The sequence below is a fragment of the Pelecanus crispus genome, chromosome 9, assembly GCF_030463565.1.
Source record: "Pelecanus crispus isolate bPelCri1 chromosome 9, bPelCri1.pri, whole genome shotgun sequence".
Lineage (NCBI taxonomy): Eukaryota > Metazoa > Chordata > Aves > Pelecaniformes > Pelecanidae > Pelecanus > Pelecanus crispus.
This window is the reverse complement of record NC_134651.1, coordinates 20,547,244-20,568,503: the sequence shown is the minus strand read 5'-3', so window position 1 is coordinate 20,568,503 and position 21,260 is coordinate 20,547,244. Positions and strand designations below refer to the sequence as shown.

Genomic DNA, 21,260 nt, shown 5'->3' with positions numbered 1-21,260 from the left:
CTGTTTGGTGCCCCCTTAACATTCCCTTGAACTTTGACTTGTTCTCGCAAATAAGGTCGTGTTGCAGTTTCTTCATACCTGGATGAGTAACAGCAGTTGCATCAAATTTTTATTCTTAATGCCACCTGTGGTTTATTCATCCCCCACTCACAACAAATAAAATGGCACTGATAGCAGGGGAAAAAAGTCTGAATCCCATTCAGAGTTTATTGTTGGTTCTATGCTTGATGGAGCCAACCTAAACATCTCTTTTCTCCCCGCCCCCCCCGCCCTCCTCCTTCCATAGCCTATGTCTTAGTTGTTAGGTTTGGTTGGTAGGTTGTTTGGCAGGTTTTTGCTTTGAAATATGTCCAGAAAATAAGAGTAACTGACCTTTAATATGTAAACTCAAGGCAGACAAGGTTGTTCCTGTTTATTTCTCGTGTTTACCCTGAAACAATGCTAGACACACCATTATTGATATTCTGTGTAATGCTGAGTGTTTATGAAAAAAATCACTTACTTTTCTTATTGGTATGGCTGGGCAAAAGGCTAGTTGGTGTTTTGGGGCCATTCTATAGACAGGTGATTGTTTTACAGAAAGATGTAATTATGTAGTTGGCCTTTAGTGGTGCCACACCCATTTTCCAGGAAATTGGGGACGTTCAGTTTTACAGGAGTTTTACATTGGAAGATGTGAACTGCAACTTCCATTGCGCTGTTGCTTATTATTTTTTGGATGGGATTAGTTTAGCAAGTACTTGAGGCAGTTTAGATGATAAACACTTTAATGTTGAAGATAAGCCACAGATAATGAAATTCTTAACTATAGATCGAGCAAATTTGGTATTACAAATGTACAAATAGCCTGATCTTACAAGCAGTTCTGTCTGTTTCTGACTTCACAAACTGAAGTAACCTCATGAATTAAAGGAACTGTAAATTCAACCAGTCTCTAAAACTAAGGACATCTTTGCAGGGCTGCCAGAAAGCAGTATTTCTGGCACTTAGTATATGGAGGCATTGGTTTGTATGCCTATAGACTGAGTATGAAAAAGATAGTTTTTCCAACCAGTATTTTATCATCTGTAATATATAATATGTGAGTAATTTTCAGTTGGTCTAATTAGAGTTTGCAAACAGTAATTCCAAACAAAAGCCAGTCACACTGTATTAAACACTTAACTCTGGTGAGCAGAGTGCAGTTTTTGTTTCTGAAGGGTAGTCTGTGTACAACATGTATTTAATTAGTTTTCGTCAGAGCTATGGATCCTCTATTTGAGGATTATAAACAAGCCAGGAAAACCTGGCATAGCTGAATTGCTGTGTGCAAGCTCAGTGCTCAAAACGGTGCCAAGGTGCATATAGATAACAAAAAATACCATCGTAACTTTACGGAGAAATCTTGTGGTGAAAATAAGGGTTAAACTATAGCTTAGGATTCATGTTGCATACCTTTCCTTTTTTCCATCTGGGTATTGGTTACAGAGTTCTTTTTCTCCCTAGCATGCCATCACTTTAACTGAGGATGGTTGATAATAAGCATACTTATAAAATTCTTAAGTGTATTTTGAGAGTTGAAAGGACAAACAAATGCAATATATATGAATGTGATACATTTGCAATGAATTTGACACACAAAAAAATACATTACAGTAGTGTGGAGAATGTGGTTTGACCATAAGGATGCCAGGGGATCTTAAGCTATTAAGGCTGAAGCTTTGTCCTTAATTCACCCTGTCATTTCTAGGTACTACAGTACACGGTACCAAATGTAACCCACTGTCTCACATCTAGTGTAAAAAAAGGATAATATAATGTGAATTATATTGGGCAAAAGGAATCTGCTGTGAACAGAGCTTCACTCTACAATTTTCACACTGTATATTTAGGATGGGTCTTTGCAATTACTTGGGGTTTTTTGTACATAAAGTATTTGTAACACTGAAAAAAATTATTGTCCTGCAAAATTATTCAATGTAGTTGGAGTACAGAGAATTTAGAATGATACATTAGAAAACACATACTTAGGAAAATGTAATGGCTCAAGATAACAAAGAAATCTGTATTTTCCCTCATTTGAGCTGTGTATTGTGTAAATCCATAGAGGTACATTCAAGGTGGTTAGCTAGGATTTAGTTCTGTGAGGGAGCAGGGGGAAAAGGTCTAATGGAAACGTTGACAGACCATTAACTAGAGTATCACTAATGGGTGCTATAATAGATAGAGATATTTTTAATTGTAAAGGGGTTAATTGGTATTCCTCATTTGCATTCCTTTCTTCCTGAGTGGTGGCAATTGAGCTCATCCGTTGATAGGAATGGCTATTATACTGAAAGAATATAAAGGATCACAATATTTTCTCCAAGAAAATAAGCAGGAGGGAAAACCAGAAATATGTTAACTGACATATGATGATTGGCTAGCTATAGCTATAGAGGAAACTGATTTTCCTAAGAGTTTATTTAGGGACTGCCTGCAGGAAATTATTGTTTCCATAGTAATTAGAAGAATTTGATTTTTTTTAATTACTTTATATCTGAACATGGGGAAAAATAGCTCACATGGTCACAGTGTTTACCATGGCTTACATGTTGTTGCGAACTTCAACTCTTTTCTCTGTGGAGATAAGGATTTTCTGAATGTAAGAGAGAAGCTACTGCTTTTTCCTGTTGCTCAATCTGAGCTGGTGAGGAAAGTTTTTACACAGCTTATATGTAGATGCCTGAACACCTAAAAGGAGGCTTATCTCCCTAAATTGATGGATACAAATTGAGCTTCTGCTCCCTTTTGCCTTCATGGGAGCTTAGTTGGTCCATGACCAGAGGAACTGGTCAGCTGATGCCGACCGAGGCTACCAGGTTACCTCTCACTTTGTTACCAGCCTGTTCTGTCAATAAGGTCTTCCCCTCATGCTTTTTAACCTTGGATCACTGCGCAGGGGTTAAGCCAGGAGCAGCTAATGAGGGCTGGGGGGAGCCTGGCCGCATGCTGCCGGGGCAAGCTGCTGGCAGTGACTTCTGACTGCACGACAGCCAGTCTCCATCATCTATCTGCCTGCAGCTCTCCATGCTTGGATTGGGCTTCAGGGCGTGATGATCTCCTAACTCTGGCTGCCTACAGACCATAAGGAAGCTTAGAGCCTACCCAGTGCCTTACATAGTTACTGCCTTTCTGAGTGTGACTCGCTGATTTGGATGATGTGAACAGCATGAGGTAACTAGCCTCCCTTGCCACTTAAAACCCCCGTATGAAGCCTTCCTCTTCCACCAAAGGTCATTGTTTCTTCAACTCTAGAGTTACTGAGACAATCTTAGTCTCACTTAGAAAAGCAGACAAAGAAACAAACACACATCCATACCTTCAGTTTCTTCTTTTCTGCTGTGGCTGTCTCTTCTTTGGCTTGAGGTTGCCTTCCCCGCATTCTCGAATTTCTTTCCTTTTTTTGCCTACTGCTCCTCTGTTTTTTTCCCTAGCCTTCACTGAGCTGTGCATGCTTGCTCGAGGGGTCTAACAGCTTTTTCATCCAAACTTCACTTGCCCTCCTGTCCTGTCCTGAAGTGTGTAGCAACAAATATTTCATGTGGATTTTTATTAAGTACTGGAAACAAACACATTTGAAAAATACATTATATACTTGTGTTGTTTATAAAGCTTACATATATTTTACTGAACAAATAGCATCTTTTAGCTTCTTTATAAAGTTAATGCCTTAAAGAATTTAGCCAACAGCAACAGTTTACTCTAAAATACCATCTTAATGTACATAGCACAACTACATTATTTAATAGAGGAATTTGCCAATTTGTCAATCCTGAAGTACAAACTGCAATTTCTTCTCTGAGTCTTTCCAGTCTTTCGGTATTTACCATGCTTTTATTTAGTGCTCCAGATGCTTTTTTGGTGAAAGTGAGCAACTCTAACTTTCCCCATCTTTGCTCATTTCCTAACTAGGTGGGACTGACTTACATGTAGTGCTGGGAAAAAAATTGCAGATTATATTAATGAGTGCAAATAGGAGACTTCACATTTCAAGAAAGTTTCTCAACTCCCATTCCCAGACCTCTTGTTCTAGACTTCACTGTGGGTCGCTTTTACAGATTTTGTGCTCTGTGGGCTTCCAGGCACTTTTTTTTTTGCAGAGTTCAGAAATGCCGTGGGGCTCGCTGGAGCTCCTTGTTCACAGCTGAGTCTCTGAGTAGCTCAGATGAAAGCAAGAAGTTGGCTGCCCCTGAATGAGACCCAACTGGCCTGCCTTCCATCTGCCGGGCTGTGCTGGCTCTCTGCTGCCCACTGATTACATAGGCAGGGTGGTCCTCTCAGAAGTAATAACATCCATGTGGTGCCAAAATCCCAGGCTAGTTCTCAGCTTGATCGGTTTCCCAATCTGCTTCACCACACAGCCAAGCAGCATTTGTGCCAGCATAAGGCCAGAGGAATAGCTGGGGGTGAGAGCAAAGCAGAGCTGCATTCTTGATTCTGTTTTTTTAGCTGCAGCGCTGGCTTACACAAATTTGAAATGCCTGGAGATTGTCTGGTAAAGCACTTTGCAACTTACATTAATGGTGATATTTGTATATTGTGTACATACCCTTCTCTGCCTGCCTTAAAGTAATCTAGTGGTTGCATGTGCCTGTCAGAGCTGTTGTTGTGGCATTTCTAGGGCAGGAAAGACTACCTGTCGGCTCCCTGACTGCCTGCAGGATTTTCTGTGCTCCTGTAGGCTTCAGCAGGCCAAGTGTCAGTGCAACAGCTTTGGCACGTGTGCTACTTGGGCACTGGCATCATTCAGATAGAAGCTTAAAGCACACTAGTGCATAAGGACTTTTCACTTTAGAAATCACTGACCGCTTTGGCAGGGGTACCATTCTCACGCTGTGAAGTGCCCTCTGCATTGTGTAGTGCAAGGAAGTGATTTGGTTGAAAAGAACACCCTCCTCTTTGTTTTTTTTTTGATTCTCCCTCATTCCCACCCAAAATTATTTCTGTTCTGGATCATTTCCATGACCCAGTTCCGTGCAAGGCCACACAAATGAGAATGAGCAGCAGGGTGGGGGAGTGACAAGCAAGCTTAAACCATCTTGCCTTTATACTCCATAGGCTAAAGAGTGCTTCTTTGGGGCTCGAAAATCGAGGCTACTATAGCAGAAATAGCGCATAGTATGAGTGCAACCATACTGAAACAGCTGGGATTATCCTTGAATAATAAAACCACCTACTACCCCCTGCATGAGCTATACAGTAAAAGCACAGTTTTGCTAGTGCAACTGCATCTATGTTGGAGGATTTTGCCAGCATCCACTGTGCTATAAATACAGATGTCTGTCTTTGGGATGTGACCATAGAAATGTATATTTACCAGCTTTAATTGATTTTAGCTAGGAGCTAACTGGCTCCAGAAGAACTACTTATAGCTTAACATTTCTGTTGAAAATGTACCATTTAGTAATTAATGGGTTTGGAAAGCAGCCAGAATCTTTCAATCTAATCCAGTTTAAGAAAAAAGAATCAATTGACTTTTTTTGAATGGTAAATATAATGAAATATTTTACAACAAATCATGGTTAAAAAATAGCCCAGTTGCACCAGCTGTCATGTAGGGTAAATCACTTGCATCAGGACATGATCTTTGTGATTTGTGGTCTATGCAAATAAGTACAGGGTTTTGCTCCCCATTTTGTATTCAGGCAAAGTTCCCCGTGGACTTCAATGGGAATTTTGCCTAAGTAATAACAGCAAAATTGGTCCCATGTGAAAAAAATTGATCACTAGGGAAAATTAAGAGATTTTTCTTAAAGGCACAGATGGCAGTTAAGCATTTAACTTTAATTGGCTTTTTACATGAGTGGGGACCCCTCTACTGTTGTACCTTTAGACGAATCCTCCTCAGTACTCTGAGGTGTGTGTGTGACGGTTGTGGATAGTTAGTTGCTGGGAGGGATAGAGCCAGCATGATCCAGGGAAGTGAAAGGGTGCTACAGAGGGATGTGAAATAGCTGAAACAAATGCCAAGATGGAGATGGAGCAATGAGAATTTCCTTTACTCTTACTGCATGCGTAGTTTTACTTGTGGAAGCTGTGTGTGTTAGGAGGGAGAGAGGGGCAAAAGGAGCCAAACACGACTGGGAGAAGGAGCAACTACAGAACTTCCAGGGTTTTAAGAATGCTTGATGGAAAAAAAAAGAATGTTAAAGCTTATCTGGGGCATGGCATAAAATAATTTGGGAAAAGTGGCCTCAAAGGCTCAGTTTAGTATTTCATTGTGTCATGTTGAAAATTAATTGCAAATAGATCATCAGGTTTGCACTTTGCTTAGCATGATCACAGATCGATACTAAGAGCATGAACAAACCAAATCTGAGAAAGTTGCTTAAGGTCAAGGTTATGGTGAGCACTGTGCTTGGTTTTGGATGTAGTTTGTTTTCTATGCATTTTCCTTAAATTAACCCACTGCCATTTTAAAATATTTATTAACTCAGGTTTAAATCCAAATAAAAATATAAGCAGCTTTTTTCATGCATGCACATTCAGTGCTAAAGGGACATCATGGTGATTGCTAAACCAAGACTTAGGATGCAGCATAGGTAAGATTGTCATTGAAAATCTCACTTGCCTCACTCATATGGGAATGACGATAGTCTCTGTGAGGAAACTATTGTTTTATCATGAAATGAAGACACTTAGCTTGATCTTAACAGTTGGGACTGATTAGAACAAGATACCAGCTGCAGGAGTCAAGAAAAGCCAAGTGCAAGTGCTGGAAAGGTCAAGGATAGTAGCAAGGCCTAGGTTAAGAGATGTGGCCGGAGATCACGCAAGGAATCCGTACTGCAAGGGGCATGAAGTTGCTAGAGCAGTTGCAGACTGGCAGCAATAGAAACTAAGAATCAGGACTAAGCACACAGAAGACAGCAAAAAGTAATTGAAGCTAAGGAGGCAGGGTGAAGGAGAAAGAAGCAAACTAAGTTTAGCTTAGCTTAGCTAAGGGACAAGTTAATCAGCCAAAGTCAACATCTTGATGGCCTTGTATTTGTAAGTGTGGGTGAACTGCCAACCCTTAGCTTCCCCTGTGTTGAGTCTGGCTTGCTAAGCCTTTGGTCTTGGCAAAATCTGACTGATAGGAACCGTGTCTCATTTTGTTGCTGTATTGCCATGTCTTGTTCAGCAGCCTCTCTCTTCCCATTCGCTGGGATGCAGAGTTTGGGTACAGGGATGTAGGTTCATACCACACTCCCCTTGGTTAGGTGTCAGCAATTTCCAGGTTTAAGTCCTCCATTTCTGGTTTTAATTTCAGGGCTTTTAGCTCTTACAGAGTCTCCATTCATGGAACTCTTCATCTATGGCCTGGAAGTCAGATATAAAAATCTGTTATGGGACTGCCTTCTCAGGAGAAGCTTCAGATGACCTGGGGGATGGTGCATTCAAAGTGAAAAAACCTGTCCTTTTTGACCCTCATAAATGTAAATAATTACATAAAGATCCCTGCATCAAGTCAGGCATTACCAGGTTCAGACCTGGAAACAATGGAGTTTCCTTTTCTTGGGGAGCCTTCATCCTCTGTTCACCAGCCAAGCAGAAACTGAGTCAATAGCACTGAACTCTAATCCATTTGTCCTCAAGCTTCCCTTGCTTCAGGGACAGGCAGACTGTCTTTCTCAGTCACTAAGTGGCCAGTTAGCATCTTAAATTGAATATTCTCTTCCTCTTGAAAGCCCTTTGTGTCTCTGCTGCCTGCAGTCTTCAGGCCTTGCAAACCCACTTGTCTCTGAGCCTGAAAGGGCTTGTCATCCCCTTGGCAAAGAGCCTCCTGCAGAGGTCTGCCTTCTCCCTATTATGTAGTGTGTGCTTCCAGCCTACTTACAGCATGGCCAGGCAGAGGCTGTGGTACCCCCCAACTATTGTAAGACTGCGTAGTTGCCAGTGTGCATTTCCACAACAGATTGTTTATCTTCTCTTTTCCCAGTGTGCAAATGCCAACTGCAGGTCAAGTGACATCTCTCCCTGTCTTTATGTGTATTTATATTATATATGCGTGTGTGTGCATACACATAAATAAACAAATAAAATGGGTTCATCTACATGCTGTGTAATGAAGCCTTGCACAAGTTTTTAAGAAATTCAAAGCGAGTGCAAATAATCTACATCTGCCAGAATTCTGTGTGGTTGTAACCTCTGGGAAGGACGTGGAGCAAAGGAGATGGGAGAGGGGGTTGGCAGCTGCTATGAGGAACGAATGGTTCTCCACTGCTAGCTGTTTGGAGACCAGGAAGCCAGGTGTAGTCCTCTGCAACATGATAACACAGGTAGTAATTTGTGGAGGTGCATATATTTGTACAGATTAGGCCTCTTTGATAACTAAGGAGTGAAAGCCAGTCACAGCTTCATTAAGGTTGTCATTAAACATGTTTAAAGATGATCATAGCACTGTTCTGTAAGAAACTTGGGGAAAAAAACACAAAACAGGTTACCTGAGTTTTGATCCAGCTCTTCTGCCATCCACACGTAAAGTCCCACGATTGATTCAATAGGTGTTTTTTCCTGGATTGATGCTCCTCTGGCTGTGGAGGCAGATGAGACACTTTTCTGTGCTTTAACCAGGAGTGGAACTGCCAGCCTTGCAGAGGTCATGATATTCCCCCACTGCCCTTCCCACAGTACTACTGGAAGGAAAAATGGGTATTTCCTTCCACAGCTGATGGAGATATGGTCCCCAGAAGCCTTGATGCAAGAATGATAAGATGTGGAAACTGCCAAAAAGTGCAATAACCTATGTAGTCTGGAAGATGATTGTATCTTGGTTAGTTCAATTACGGGGATGAGCCTTGTGGTGAAGACATAGCCAAGTGTTTCACGCTTATGGATTAAAATTTGTAGTTCTTCAAATTCCTTATGCAGTTGTAATGACTTTACAGTGGTAACTTTGTTAAAGTAACACAGAAAGAAATCTGACTGAGCAATTTCTCTGTTTTTGGTGTATGACATGGGGCAGAGGTAGGGAAGGTCTTAAATTCTGGAGGAGTATTGTGAATAAGAGGCTATTACGTGACAGGAATCTCCAGTTGATGAAAATCAAAGAATTCCCCAATTACTGCACAGCCACAGCTGCTCTTAAGGTATCCTTCAAGGAAGGGAAAAATCAGAAGCAGAGCTGTGGGCTAGCCTTTGGGCTAGGGAAAGAACTCTCCTTCCGGGACTGCCTCCAGTTCCTCTACGCCAGGGGTACTTCCTTTCCAGATCTTCTTCCCTGACAAAAAGGAAAACCCTCCATATCTTCAAACCCTGTTCTTCTGTCCTTGTAAGCCTTCTTAAAGCATTCTTTTGAAGTGGTCTCTTGGACGTGTTATGTGGAAGCTTCACTGCCCTGTTTCACAGGGTTGCAAGAGATGTGCTGGGACGTGCACTATGACAGCAGTGAGTGAGTTACTAGTGCATACGAGAGAGAGTTTTAAGAGCAGGCTTTTTTCAGGCTACGGTTCCAATGTTAGTATTGGCCACTACTGCATGAAGGAGGTCACCATGTTTTGCAGTGTGTCTAGGTGGCTGAGTGCTCCTGAATGTGAGGTAATACTGATATTCCACTGCAGGGGTGGGATGTAGTAAATCTGCAGGAAGTTCTCCTGTGCTCTGTAGGCGAGGTCTTATTTGTGTACTAGCACTGCTTTTCATGTGAACGTGCATTGCTTTGAAAGGGCTTTATTCCATGACCATAATTTCTGTTATTAGTTTTAGAAAGAAATTCAACTGTTATTGTAACATCGGAATCAAGATTTATGCAAGAGAAAAATATGCCTGTACCTTAAGAAAGGGGAAGGAATGAAATGGCATTTAACAATGGGGTAACGCATTCTGTGCACATTTGGACATCTCCCCTTTTACTGGCTTTTGCACAGAGAGTGAATGCTTTTGCTTTGTGTCCAGGCTGCAGGTTTGGGGGAGAGAAAGCAAAACCGTGCGTATTCTGCAAGGAGGAGCTATAACACAGATAGATCTGGTCCAGAAAAAAGGAAACATTTTCTTCCAAACCATTATGTTCACAAATTCCGGATGAGCATAGAACTGTGTAGTTTCACCCTGAATGCTTTTCAAACAGAACGCTTCTTTCCAGAGAGCACATCTCGTATCAGTATAAGTAAACCAGCGTAAATGTCACGCTCGTTCGGTCCGAGCAGCATAGTTTTGTTCTCGTGCAATGGGAGCAGGTGGTGGGAGGTTGTTTTGATGAGGTTAAGAAGCTCCTCCCCTCTTCCCCCAAGCAGCAGGCTAATCTGCGTCAGCAGTAATTGTGTGCCTTGCACTGCTTTTCAGTGAGGGTGAGTGCGAAAGATACATCAATATGAGGTATCAAATTGAGGCTTAGATGTTCCTTTTAAGTGGCTGCTCATTTCCTTGAGCCATAACATGGCTAAAGGTTAACTTACACATTCTCCGTGGAAGAACAATTTCTTTTTTGGGAAGGGAGGAGGGGGGGAGGGCGTTGTTTCATATTCTCTCCTACCTATAGACTAAATGCGATGTACAGCGCTGTTCATGCAGATTTTTTTTTTTTCCACTGGATTGCTTGCTAATCAGACTTCAGTGCAGTGGAGATAAGAGGGAGACCGTTGCCTAGCTAGGAGGCTCTGCCGAGCGCCCGAGCCCCCGGAGCTGAGGACCGAAGCAGCTGCCGCTCGCCGGCCCTGGGCGAGCCTCCGCTCCCGCCTTCTCGCCCCCTCCGATGGGCCTAGCGCGGGGGAGCTGTCCGAGGTGCTAGGATGCTGGCTGCGCGGGGGGTCAGGGCAGCCGGATTGCAGCAGGAGAGGAGCCCCACAGTCCTGCTGGCACCCGAAGGTAGGCTTGCTCTTTGTTTGAGAATCCCTGATTAATCAACAGACGAAGGCAGCTGGAGAGAGCAAGCCTGCCTGTAGTCGCGGGGGAGAGAGAGAGAGAGAGACGATGCCACGAGCTAGACTGCCTCAGACCTTCTGCATCTAAGTGGCAATGAGAGAGCGAGCGTCTTTCCTGCTGCAAGAAGCCATTTGGATAGGATGTTTTCTATTCCTTACGTTCCTTTCTTTTTGTCTCCACAGAACATATTCAAATGAGGCACCTTAGAAATCTCTGTGTTAGTGCATATGATGGTGCTGTAATCTTCTGTGTTGTAAAGTGGGTAAAAATCATCCAGTTTCTTCTCTGCTGGACCTCAAAGCAGGGTGTTGTTTATACCCTCCCATTATCTGTACCCTCTCGTCTCTGAATGTGGATTTAAAGAAGCAAGCACCTGTCTTCTCTTGCCACTGCATTTTTAAAAGCCAAACTTTCCATGCCATTTTAATCGTATGTTACGAAGATCTGTAATGTAACACACTGACTTATAGTGATGTCGAAGTCTACAATCTGGGCGATTTTGCCAACAAGATTTAATGCACTTTAACTGAAGAAAAAACTGAGCCTAACTGCAAATCTGTTTCTTATGGTGCTGAAATATCCCTTCCGACTGCACTGAGATAACCACAGGAAAGGGCTTTTACAGGCAAAAGTCACCTTTGATTATTGCACTTAGCAGTCCCTGTGGACTTAAATTTTGGTACGTACATATTTTAATTCATTATATGAGCATGCTGATAAAATATGTTGTTAATTAGGATAAAAAATAATGTTACAAAATGAAATAATGACTAGTCAGAATGCATAATGATGAAGCTGCGTGTATTTTTAGGAGATATTAATCAAGCCATTGCTAAACTAAAAGCTGAAGTCTATTTGACTGGTTTTGTGTACTTCACATGTTGATTGAGCTTGTAATAGAGACATTTTGCAGCTGGATTTTTTTTGTCCGTAAAAAGCACTGTTAAATAATTAAAAACGTTCTTTGCTATTTTCTGATGAATTAATTGAAATAATTTCTAACATCTATGTTAGTTACTTATCAGAGCTGCTGCACCATTAATATTTTACAGCATCTTAACGTGCTGCTGGTGGTAGTGAAATCTCCATTTCATTTTCTTGAGGAGGAGGAAAAAAAATCCCCATCCATCAGCAAGAAGCTCATTCTTTCTTCTGAGTTCAAATGCACTCCTGTTTGCATACAGAATATGTGTGTATATGTCTGTGTTGTGTGGTTTTATTTCTTGTCATTTGTAAGTCTTCCGCATAATATTGGGATGATAAAATGTCATAATAGCACTTAAGTGTTGGCCATTCTGAATCTAGATTTGTAATTGTCCAACATCTGTGTGGTTAGGAGGAAGCATTATTTTCCTCAGGGGATAAAAGTGATAAAAGTGTTGGTGTATTGCAAAGTAAACAACAGCTCTTTACGTTCTGGAGTCATAGCAGAGTCATTGTTAGCAAAGACCTTTTTGCTTTTCAAAAGGCACTAGCAAGGGAGCCAAAATTCGAGGCTCAGGGTGGTTTTTTCAGTTCTTAAAACTACAGGGAGCGTAACTTTCCCCTAGGAAGGGTGGGACATCTATAGACATGGACTATTTCTTTAAACCCCTGCAGCAGCATTCTCATTCTACTGAAGGAACCACTTTTAACCTCCTTTAAGTGAAGGGCTTAGCACTACTTAGCTTCAGTGATTTCACCCAGGTGCTAGAGCTCATGCTGTGCAGAATAATGAGGACAAGGTATATAATCTGTAATCCCAGTCAAAATACAAAGTCTATTTTGTACTTCCAAATGAGTGTGGTGGTTCTTTTTCTTTAAATATCTGCATAAAAAGTTGTCAAATGATATATAGTAGGAAACTTGCAACCTATTTCAGAAGGTCTTTCCTCTTTGACATTAGAAATTAATGCATCACTGTGTGTCAAAACAGCAATGCCAGCTCATTGTTAAGAATGAGCAGGGATTGCAACTCTCAAAAGCATGTCTTAGCAATTTGTCTCATCACATTCAACTGTTTGGATATTTCAAAGCTCACTTGGTATAAGGCACAGTTATGATAAGAGACAGAGTTCTGCAAAGTAGTTTCTAGTATATTTTTCCATCACTGAATTTTTCTTGGTTGCAGTGAAAGCATTCTTTATACACCCAATACCATTAGGTCCTTATTAGTGCTGCTGCGGTCAGCAGTTTGTAAAAATTGGATATGGCTGGTCTGTCTACTTTGATCTGACTGCCTTGCAAGCAACTAGAATGCAACAGCTCAAACTTGAGGGTTGAATGGCTGATTAGCATCCTTGATTTGTGCAGAATTCTTCTGATATACTGAATTTAGTGGAGGGAATTAGGTAATGTGAAAGCAGATGTGTTCTCAAAGAGAGGAGGCAGTATTTGGAAGGGAGACAGGCAGGACTGGAGAGGTGTGTAGACCTCTATAAATTAGGGGTTGGACTCAGGACTTTGGGCAACCCCGCTCCTGTGTTTCCACGCTCTGTTCTCCTATGTTAAAATGAAAAAAAAAATCCTTCTGGTTTGGAAGAAAGCAATCAGTGCTTTTGTCATTCCTTCAAAAAGCTCCTTCAGTTTAATGTCAGCATTGCCAATTTTCAATGCAGCACAGCTGCAGCTTATGGCTGTCAAGCATGCTGAAAAGCAACTGATATTTTGGGGATCCTCATGTGAATAAGAGGGAGAACTGCATGTCTGAATATTAACATATAGTACTGCTTTGATACTGTGATATTAGGTCAATTACTCCTCGTGTTCTGAATTCAATATTTTTGCACACTGATCATATGAAAAGGAGGTGGGTTTGGGTTTGACCAAGAATGCTGTATGTTTGGCATCAGAGCAAATACTTAAATTAGAAGTAAGGTATGCAACAGTCTTGTGAAGCACAATGCATCATTCTGCCATAGAAATTGTGTCTGAATCAATACAAAGATCTTGAATTTAGTTATGTAAATATTTCTAGGCAAACCAGTAAGGGGACTGCTTGCCCTTGCCAGTAAACCAGGTGCACTGGCAGGGAAGAAAAAAAAAAAATAAATCTTGCTTGCTTTACTCCTCCCATGTTGACAGCTGATTGCATGGGCCACGACATTGTGAGCTGTTCCGTGCTCTTTTGCCAATGTCCCTCTGATTTGGGGATACCTGGAGGAGCAGGTGTCAGTGAGCATGATTGTTTTTTTTCCTCAGTGAGGTTTCATGTAGTGCTAGTTTGACCTTTAAGAGGCAAAGTGAACTTGTTGGAGAACTCCTTCTTTGTGTCCTTGCACTCAGGTGAATTTCCAAAAACATTCATGTTCAATGAAGGCTCGCAACAAAGTTCCTCCAATCAATTTCTGTTGACTTCTCAGTATGTTGGCTTGAAGAGCTGATATCCAGGGCTTTTCCTCCTCTCCACTGTCTCCTTCTGTTCCTTCAAAATGAGGAGGGGAAGAGAAAGGAGTGTCAAAAGAATTTCCCAAACAAAGCAACTCCCAGTTACAATTTTCCAGGGCTGCTTGGTTTCAGAAAACAAAATGCACTGAAAACAATTTGGTTGCAAATACACAGCTGACTCTGTATGGTCCTTGTTAACATCTAACAAAATACCTGACCACAGCATGCATGTTAGGGGTACCAAAATGGTGGTGCCTCACCTACACCTTACGTTACTTATTTAACAACTTGCATTTGCATATTTTTAATCGAATATATATGTACTCAAACAGCACACTTGCCTGTGCTTCTATCTGCCCTGGCAGATGGTTAGGAATTGCTCACTGCCTGAGTTTACCAGTGAGCAGAACCTTTGATCAAAAGTTCATCAGTGCTGTCCACATATTTTCCAAGGAGGGTGACAAGAAAGCGATGCCTGGGACTCGATGGGCCACATGTATTGGTTGCAGCCTATTGCAGTTATAAAGCACATTTATTAAGGTAACATAGTATCTCTGATGTGGCATTAATACCTGTAAATAAAATTGGTCCTAGTGTGCTGTACAAGGAATACTAATACTATAAAAATGTTTACAGTAATTAGTTAAGCTTTTTGCCCCGGCTGTTTGCATTTTTAATTCCTTGTTTAAGCGTAGCATGCACAACTGTCCAATATTAGTAAATGCAATGAGGCTGTAAAATACCATGCATGCTGGAGACACACGGGGTTTGATCCAGAAAATGCTTGCTATTTGTATAGATACTTTTCAGAGTTAGCACCATAAGAGCTGATTCAAGATTTTGAAATACTTGGGAGTCCCCCAAACTGAATTTGGTGTCATGAGCATGCAAGCATCAACAGTCACAGCAGAAGTGGCTGAAGTTGCTCAGTACTGTTGCAGGATTGGACGCCTGTTAGGACAAAGAACATATCTTGATCCTTTTATTAAATATTGTGTAAATTTTTGTCATTCTGCATGAGTTTAGTAATAGAAAACATCAGCGATAAACCAGTATATGAAATATCTGGTCAGTGCCTGCAGCAGAATAAAAGCTTTTTTAGTTCAGTCTTTTTGCAATTGGAATGACTTTATCCTCTTGTATGAAAAATAAATAACATAATAAAAGGAGATTTCAGCATATCCTTAAGTGTCAGCTCATTTTTGACCTCCAAAAAGAAAGGGAAACAGTGAGAAAAAAAATGCATAAGAGAGAGTGTGAAGCAGATCAAGTTCTATATGTCTCAGGGAAAAATGGATCAGAACTGCATTTATTGAAAGCCTGCTGAAATTTATCTTCAGTATAAAATTTCACATTATATTTCAGGAGTAAAATCTGGTCACTGGAGAAATCAATGGCAAAACTGCCATTAGGGTCGCTAGGGTGGGGTTTCTCTGTTGTACAGGTTTATCTGAAATGAATTCAACATACGCAGAAACTAGGCTCTACTTGAAGTCCAAACTGGAAAAATATAGTGAAATGGCCATCTACTGGGGAAATGGCCCAGACTTTAACCATCAAAAAGCAGATACCATTTGAGAAGTTCGGAGACAGTGGAGTTAGAGCCATCTATGCTGTTAGCGTTGTTTTTAATCAGGTAGGCTTAACGCTGTAGAGGGAGACTCCCAGGAAGGGGCTATGGTATCTGGACTTACTCTTCTTAATCAGAAAGGTTAGGAATTGGTCTAAAATGATGTCTGCTGAAGCATCATTAACATTGATAGAGTCTGTTTAGCTCATTGTCAGCTTCCCAATTTACTCCTTTGCAGATACTGTGCCATTTATGGTGAATATATGGAAAGGCTCAATGCATATTCCAACCCAGTGGAGTTCTAGCCACTTCCAATGTGAAACCTGTGTGAAATTGCATGTGTGCATGTTGGGCTGCACTAAGCCCTCCTTCACTTGTTTTATCCTGCAGGGATTAGTAGGAGATACCTATACTTATGCCTGAAAATACTTTAAGATCAATTTAGTGACCTGAACATCAGCCTTATGCTCATGTTCAGGCTCAGCTGATAGAAAAGGTTGTCTTGGGAGGTGGAAGAGGTGATAGGAGCAGACCTTTTGCATCCTCTGGATCTTCATGATTTTAACAGGTTACCATTGTACAGAAATAATTTTTGATACAGAGACACGGAGAACAAGGGAAAAAAATTATTGGTGTGCTTTTTAAGTATTAACTGCATGAAACGAGCTGCTTGTTGCCATTGCCACTTCAAGTGATCAAAAATGGGGGAAAAAATTTAAAGGGTAGAAAAATATTTCTCTCTTTTCTTTTCATCCCTTGCAGATTGCTTACTCCATGGATGTAAAAGCATTTTGTTCTCATGTTCAGGGCTGTGCCTGAAGGCCCGGAGTGGATTGCTAGAATCTATACAAGCTTTTAAATTTTTTTTTTTTTTTTTTTTTTTTAGAATCAGTGCCTACCCTTGATCAGAATTTTGCTTGTCCAGCTGTGCAATAAAGATTAGAAATATGGCAGTATATTAGGAAATAGAGGAAAGATTTTTGTTGCTGGTTACACAGGGACTCTGCCCCTAAAATCTGTGTGCAGACAGGATAGTCATTGCCTATTCAATAATATCACTTCTAGTTGCAGTGCTGGCATGGTTCTCAGGCTAATTCTGAGAAGTCACACCATCCTTCTTCAGGGAAGGGAGGGATGCTCTAGTAGTGAAGAAGCAAACATGCCTTAGAGAGCTGAGTTCATCTGCCAGGTCTGCCAGCATGTCACTCAGTCACTTTCTGCATTGACTCCTCGTTCGTAAGATGAGGATCCCACTCACAGGGGGGCTCTGTGAGGATAATGCCACTCAAGATCATAATGTCTCGGGACCTTACAGTAATCAGTATTTAAAATAAGAAGATGACTCAATTCTGTTTTATTAAAGTTCTATTTTACTTGTTTAATAAGTAGTTAATCCAGTCATATAGAATTTAGATAGCCAGTCTGTTTCTTGAAATTATACCTTGCCTTTAGTCACCTGTAGTGTTTACTGATGTGTCTATACACCAGAGTTCTCATGACTCCCAGGGTGTCTGATGATGAGTGGAAAACCTTTGGGGCCTTTCTGAGAGCTTTTAGGCTGCCTGCCATGGAGCCAGGAGTGACCTAGGGATCTAAGTGTGTCTGTGCTCCATGCTGCTTAGTTGGAAGTGCTGTAAACCCAAGTGTCTGTCATACCTGTGGAAGGAATACGGAAGCTTGGAGAATTCAAGGGCTTTAGAGTTCTGAAGGTCCCAGCTCAGCTGGGATTTCTTGTCCGTTCTTGGAGCTGCAAGCTAACAAGCTGTTGGGCAACAGATGACCAGGGTTTATGGGCTCATATCTATGTTACTAAGAAATATAGGGAACTGTTTCACAATATTTCTTTCCAGATTTTGAACCTGAAGAAAATTTTAAACTTTTTTGTTCCAAAAGATGGAACAGTGTTTTCCACCTGAACTTTGCAATATCCTGCAGAATAGGAAGTTTGCTTGGTGATCTGCTCTGGTGCAGCTTTATCTAAACTGCAAAAAGGACCTGTTGTCCTGGGATGGAAGCCTTTTCAGTCCAGTTCAAACTGAGATTCAGGGAGGTCAGTGTTGTTGCAACTGAAGGGTATTAGGAACAGGGAAGGGGTGGGAGAAGACCTTTTTGGGATTTGAACAACATATAACTGGATGGATCTGCATTGCTTGAAAGAAGAGACTCTTGGTTTTTATCTTCTCTTGTCTCGAGTAATGTTGTTCTGTGTTCTGAATTGGTTTGTTTATCATCCTTTAGACAGGAGAAAGTCTAAAAAATTCTCTTACAGAGATGTTAATTACAATTGACATAATCTCACTGTCATAAACCATAAGCTATTTTCCTACTGATTAAGGTATTATGTGTTTTTCAACCTGCAGGAAACGTTGCTTTCCTTTGTTCATTATCTCCTGCAAGATGATGAGTTCTAATCAGGAGGAGGTCACTTTGGGCGCTTTTCTCCAGTATATTGAAGATATGGGGATGAAGGCCTATGATGGCTTGGTTATACAGAATGCATCAGACATTGCTCGAGAGAATGATCGCATGAGGAATGAAACAAACCTGGCTTACTTGAAAGAAAAGAGTGAAAAACGCCGAAAACAAGAAGAAGCAATAAAACGGTAAATATTTTGATAAAAAGATGAGTGGTCTGGTGGAGTAAATGAATAGCGAGGGGCTCAGTCTTAGATATGGTAAATATGTGTAGAGCAGTTGATTTCCAAGCAGCTTGCTGCTAAAAGCAGTACAGACTGTTGGCCCGTGTCAGGCTGCTAATTGCACGTGTTTTACATTGTGTAGACATGATGCTGAATGGTTCTACCTCCCTCAGTGGACAAGAGTATTCCCATCCAAATGTATTCAGTGTGAGCATGTGTGGCATCTTCAGCAGGCGTGTTTTGTAACAAAATGTTTAGGTGTTTGGAATTGGAGATGTAGATGTAATGGAAAATAGGTGCTTATCCACTCAGTGCTTTTAGATGGATAGTGTATACTTTGTGCAAAGATATATTGGTGTGAGAGCTCTTGCAAGACAGGGACAACCTCACAGATCAAAATAGACCCCCCCTTGAGTTCATGTTTTAAATCTGGTAAATTTTCAAAGCTCTCTAATTGCTGTCTGAGGTTTTACAAAAAAATATGTCTGTTATTTTTGATTTCCTCACCATTCTGCGTGCTCTGAAGTCAGTAAAAATACTGTAATTGTTTAAAGGAAAATGGATCAAGCCCCTGATGGGCAGAACCCTGTAATGGCTCTTCTTGAAAAATTCCATCTATTTTAATTGACAGTTAATGAGAGGAGCACTCACATGACCTGGCCTCTTGTGCCAATGGATAGCAATGAAATCTCTGCAGCCTTTTGGAAAGGAAAAGAATGTTGAATGGGATAGATATAAATATTTATTATATACACATTTGCATATTAAAAATTTAATTTTCTTGAGGAGAGGGACAAATTGTGTAATACAGGTAAACAATCCATCCAAATGCTAAACTTTATGCGCAAATGTATGGCTTGAGCACAAACTGATAAGGTCCTTTGATTTTTTTCCCCCAGCATGAATCTTCTGTATTTCAGTTTAAGTGATTAAATTTTATGCTACATCTTGGGTACTGTACATCCAGGTATAACAGACATGCTGTGCTGTGAACGTTCCAGCAATGCCTTGGTAGTCTGGTAATTTTGACGGAACATTTAAAGCAAAAGAGCAGCACATACAGTTTGACAGAGGAGGGTGAAGAAGCAATGTAAAGCAAAATTATGGCTGCTTTATGTTCCAGGAGGTATAATTTTTTTTGATTGTCACTAACTTGGCTGGGGGGATAAGACTAATGTGAAATAAAGGTGAATAATGAGAGCCCATGCAATGTGTATTTTGGTACCTTCTGGACTATTACCTTGTCAGCTCAACTTTTGGGTGATGCTTAAGGGGTTTCAAACTATTGGGGAATCAAAGGCATAGGCTGCTTGTAGCAGGAGCTATACTATGCACAACATCATGAGAGAAAATGATTTTTCTTGCAGCAGATTAATGTAGGAGAGGTTTTTTGTTTGCCTTGATTTATGCTGGATACGCATTTTGTTTCATTCTTGCTGTCTTTGTTTAGTGTTCATCTCTCTTTTTTGATTACTGAATAGCTACATAAACGGCAACATTTCCAAGAAGAAAGGGTAGGAAGACCCACCTCAAAATACTTCTTAATATGATGGAGAGGGAAGCTAAGTTCTAGTTACGTGAAGCAGAGGAAGAATTTGAACCTGTCTCACCTGCTAAGTGAGCGCATACAAAAGTGCTAGTCAATAAATTGCTGTTTTTAAAGTAGTGAGATGAAGAGTACTTTCTCATATTACATTGCTGGCTCTTCCCCACTGACGAAAATAATAATGCCCCCCCCCATTTCCCCCCAATTTGTAAATACTTTTAATTTATTGAAACTTCACTATTTGATTAATTTAGAATTGGCTGGAAAAATAAATTCTCCAGTCCTTGTGGCAACTTCTTCATTTGATGACAAGTTATGTTAAACTGTCAATGTATACAGATGTATTTAGAATATAATCTTCAGAGCTGACAGCTAATTAGGCTGTGCTCTGGCTAACCTGTTTACATGCACTTTAGTATGTATGACCATACTTTAGTATGTGTCACTAAGTGCTAGAACAGGTTTTGTTATGAGTAAGTTTGTTGGGGCACAATAGAGTAAGTTGTGGACCTACCTGGTTCTTTATAGTCCTCTAGCCAAACTTCTCTACCTTATTTGAATGGTGGTAACAGTATTTCCTACCTTGTGGTTGGTTTGTGAGGTTTTATTTATTGATCTTGGCAAAGTGATTTGATGAAGAGCTCTGGGTAAGTGCAGATGATTTAGGGCTGAGCCAAATCATGAAATTCTTGCTCCTGCTAAACTGAGATCACTGAGAACCTGTGATCACCAGATACAGAGTCAGAAGACACAAGGAAGATTACCAGCAGTATAGTGGGTTTATCAGAGGAACAGCATGTACACGTATGTGGATTGCAGGCATCAACATTTCTTGGATATAGTGCTCTTTTGTGGGAAACCATGTTTGCGGTGGTCTCCTCTACTCCCTTCCAACTTGGCTTATCTCAGTAACATTGAGGGGCTAAATTATATCCATCTGAGGAAACAAAGTAGGAAAAACACCTTAGGAAATCTTGGAAAACACTGTCTTCAAGTCTTTTTCTCTGTCTTTTTCCTGTGTAAACTTGGAGAGGGAAAATGAGATATTTGTGATCAACCCTTGACTGGGAAAACGAAAAGCAATGACAGACCAAGGGAGAACATCTGATTTGACTAAATGAACCATGATATCTGAAGTCACTTAGGCTGATTGTAATTGAGTCTACTCCCTGTAGTAGCCTCCAGAGATTCATCCAAGACCATGTTGTCTATTGAAACACAGCAATCAGGAAAGGTAAAGTAGGATTATTGATTTCTTCTTTGTTCTGTACTATTT

General features: G+C 40.8%; 1 protein-coding gene across 1 annotated transcript in view; it reads left to right on the top strand.

Annotated features, from left to right (window-relative positions):
* Positions 1-18,187: 18,187 nt before the first annotated feature.
* Positions 18,188-21,260, top strand: part of NYAP2 (neuronal tyrosine-phosphorylated phosphoinositide-3-kinase adaptor 2) — a 147,518-nt gene continuing 144,445 nt past the window's right edge. The window contains exon 1 of the mRNA XM_075717062.1: positions 18,188-18,402. Coding sequence (XP_075573177.1) covers positions 18,197-18,402 — 206 coding nt within the window. The 5' untranslated portion in view covers positions 18,188-18,196. The remainder of the gene's footprint in view (positions 18,403-21,260) is intronic.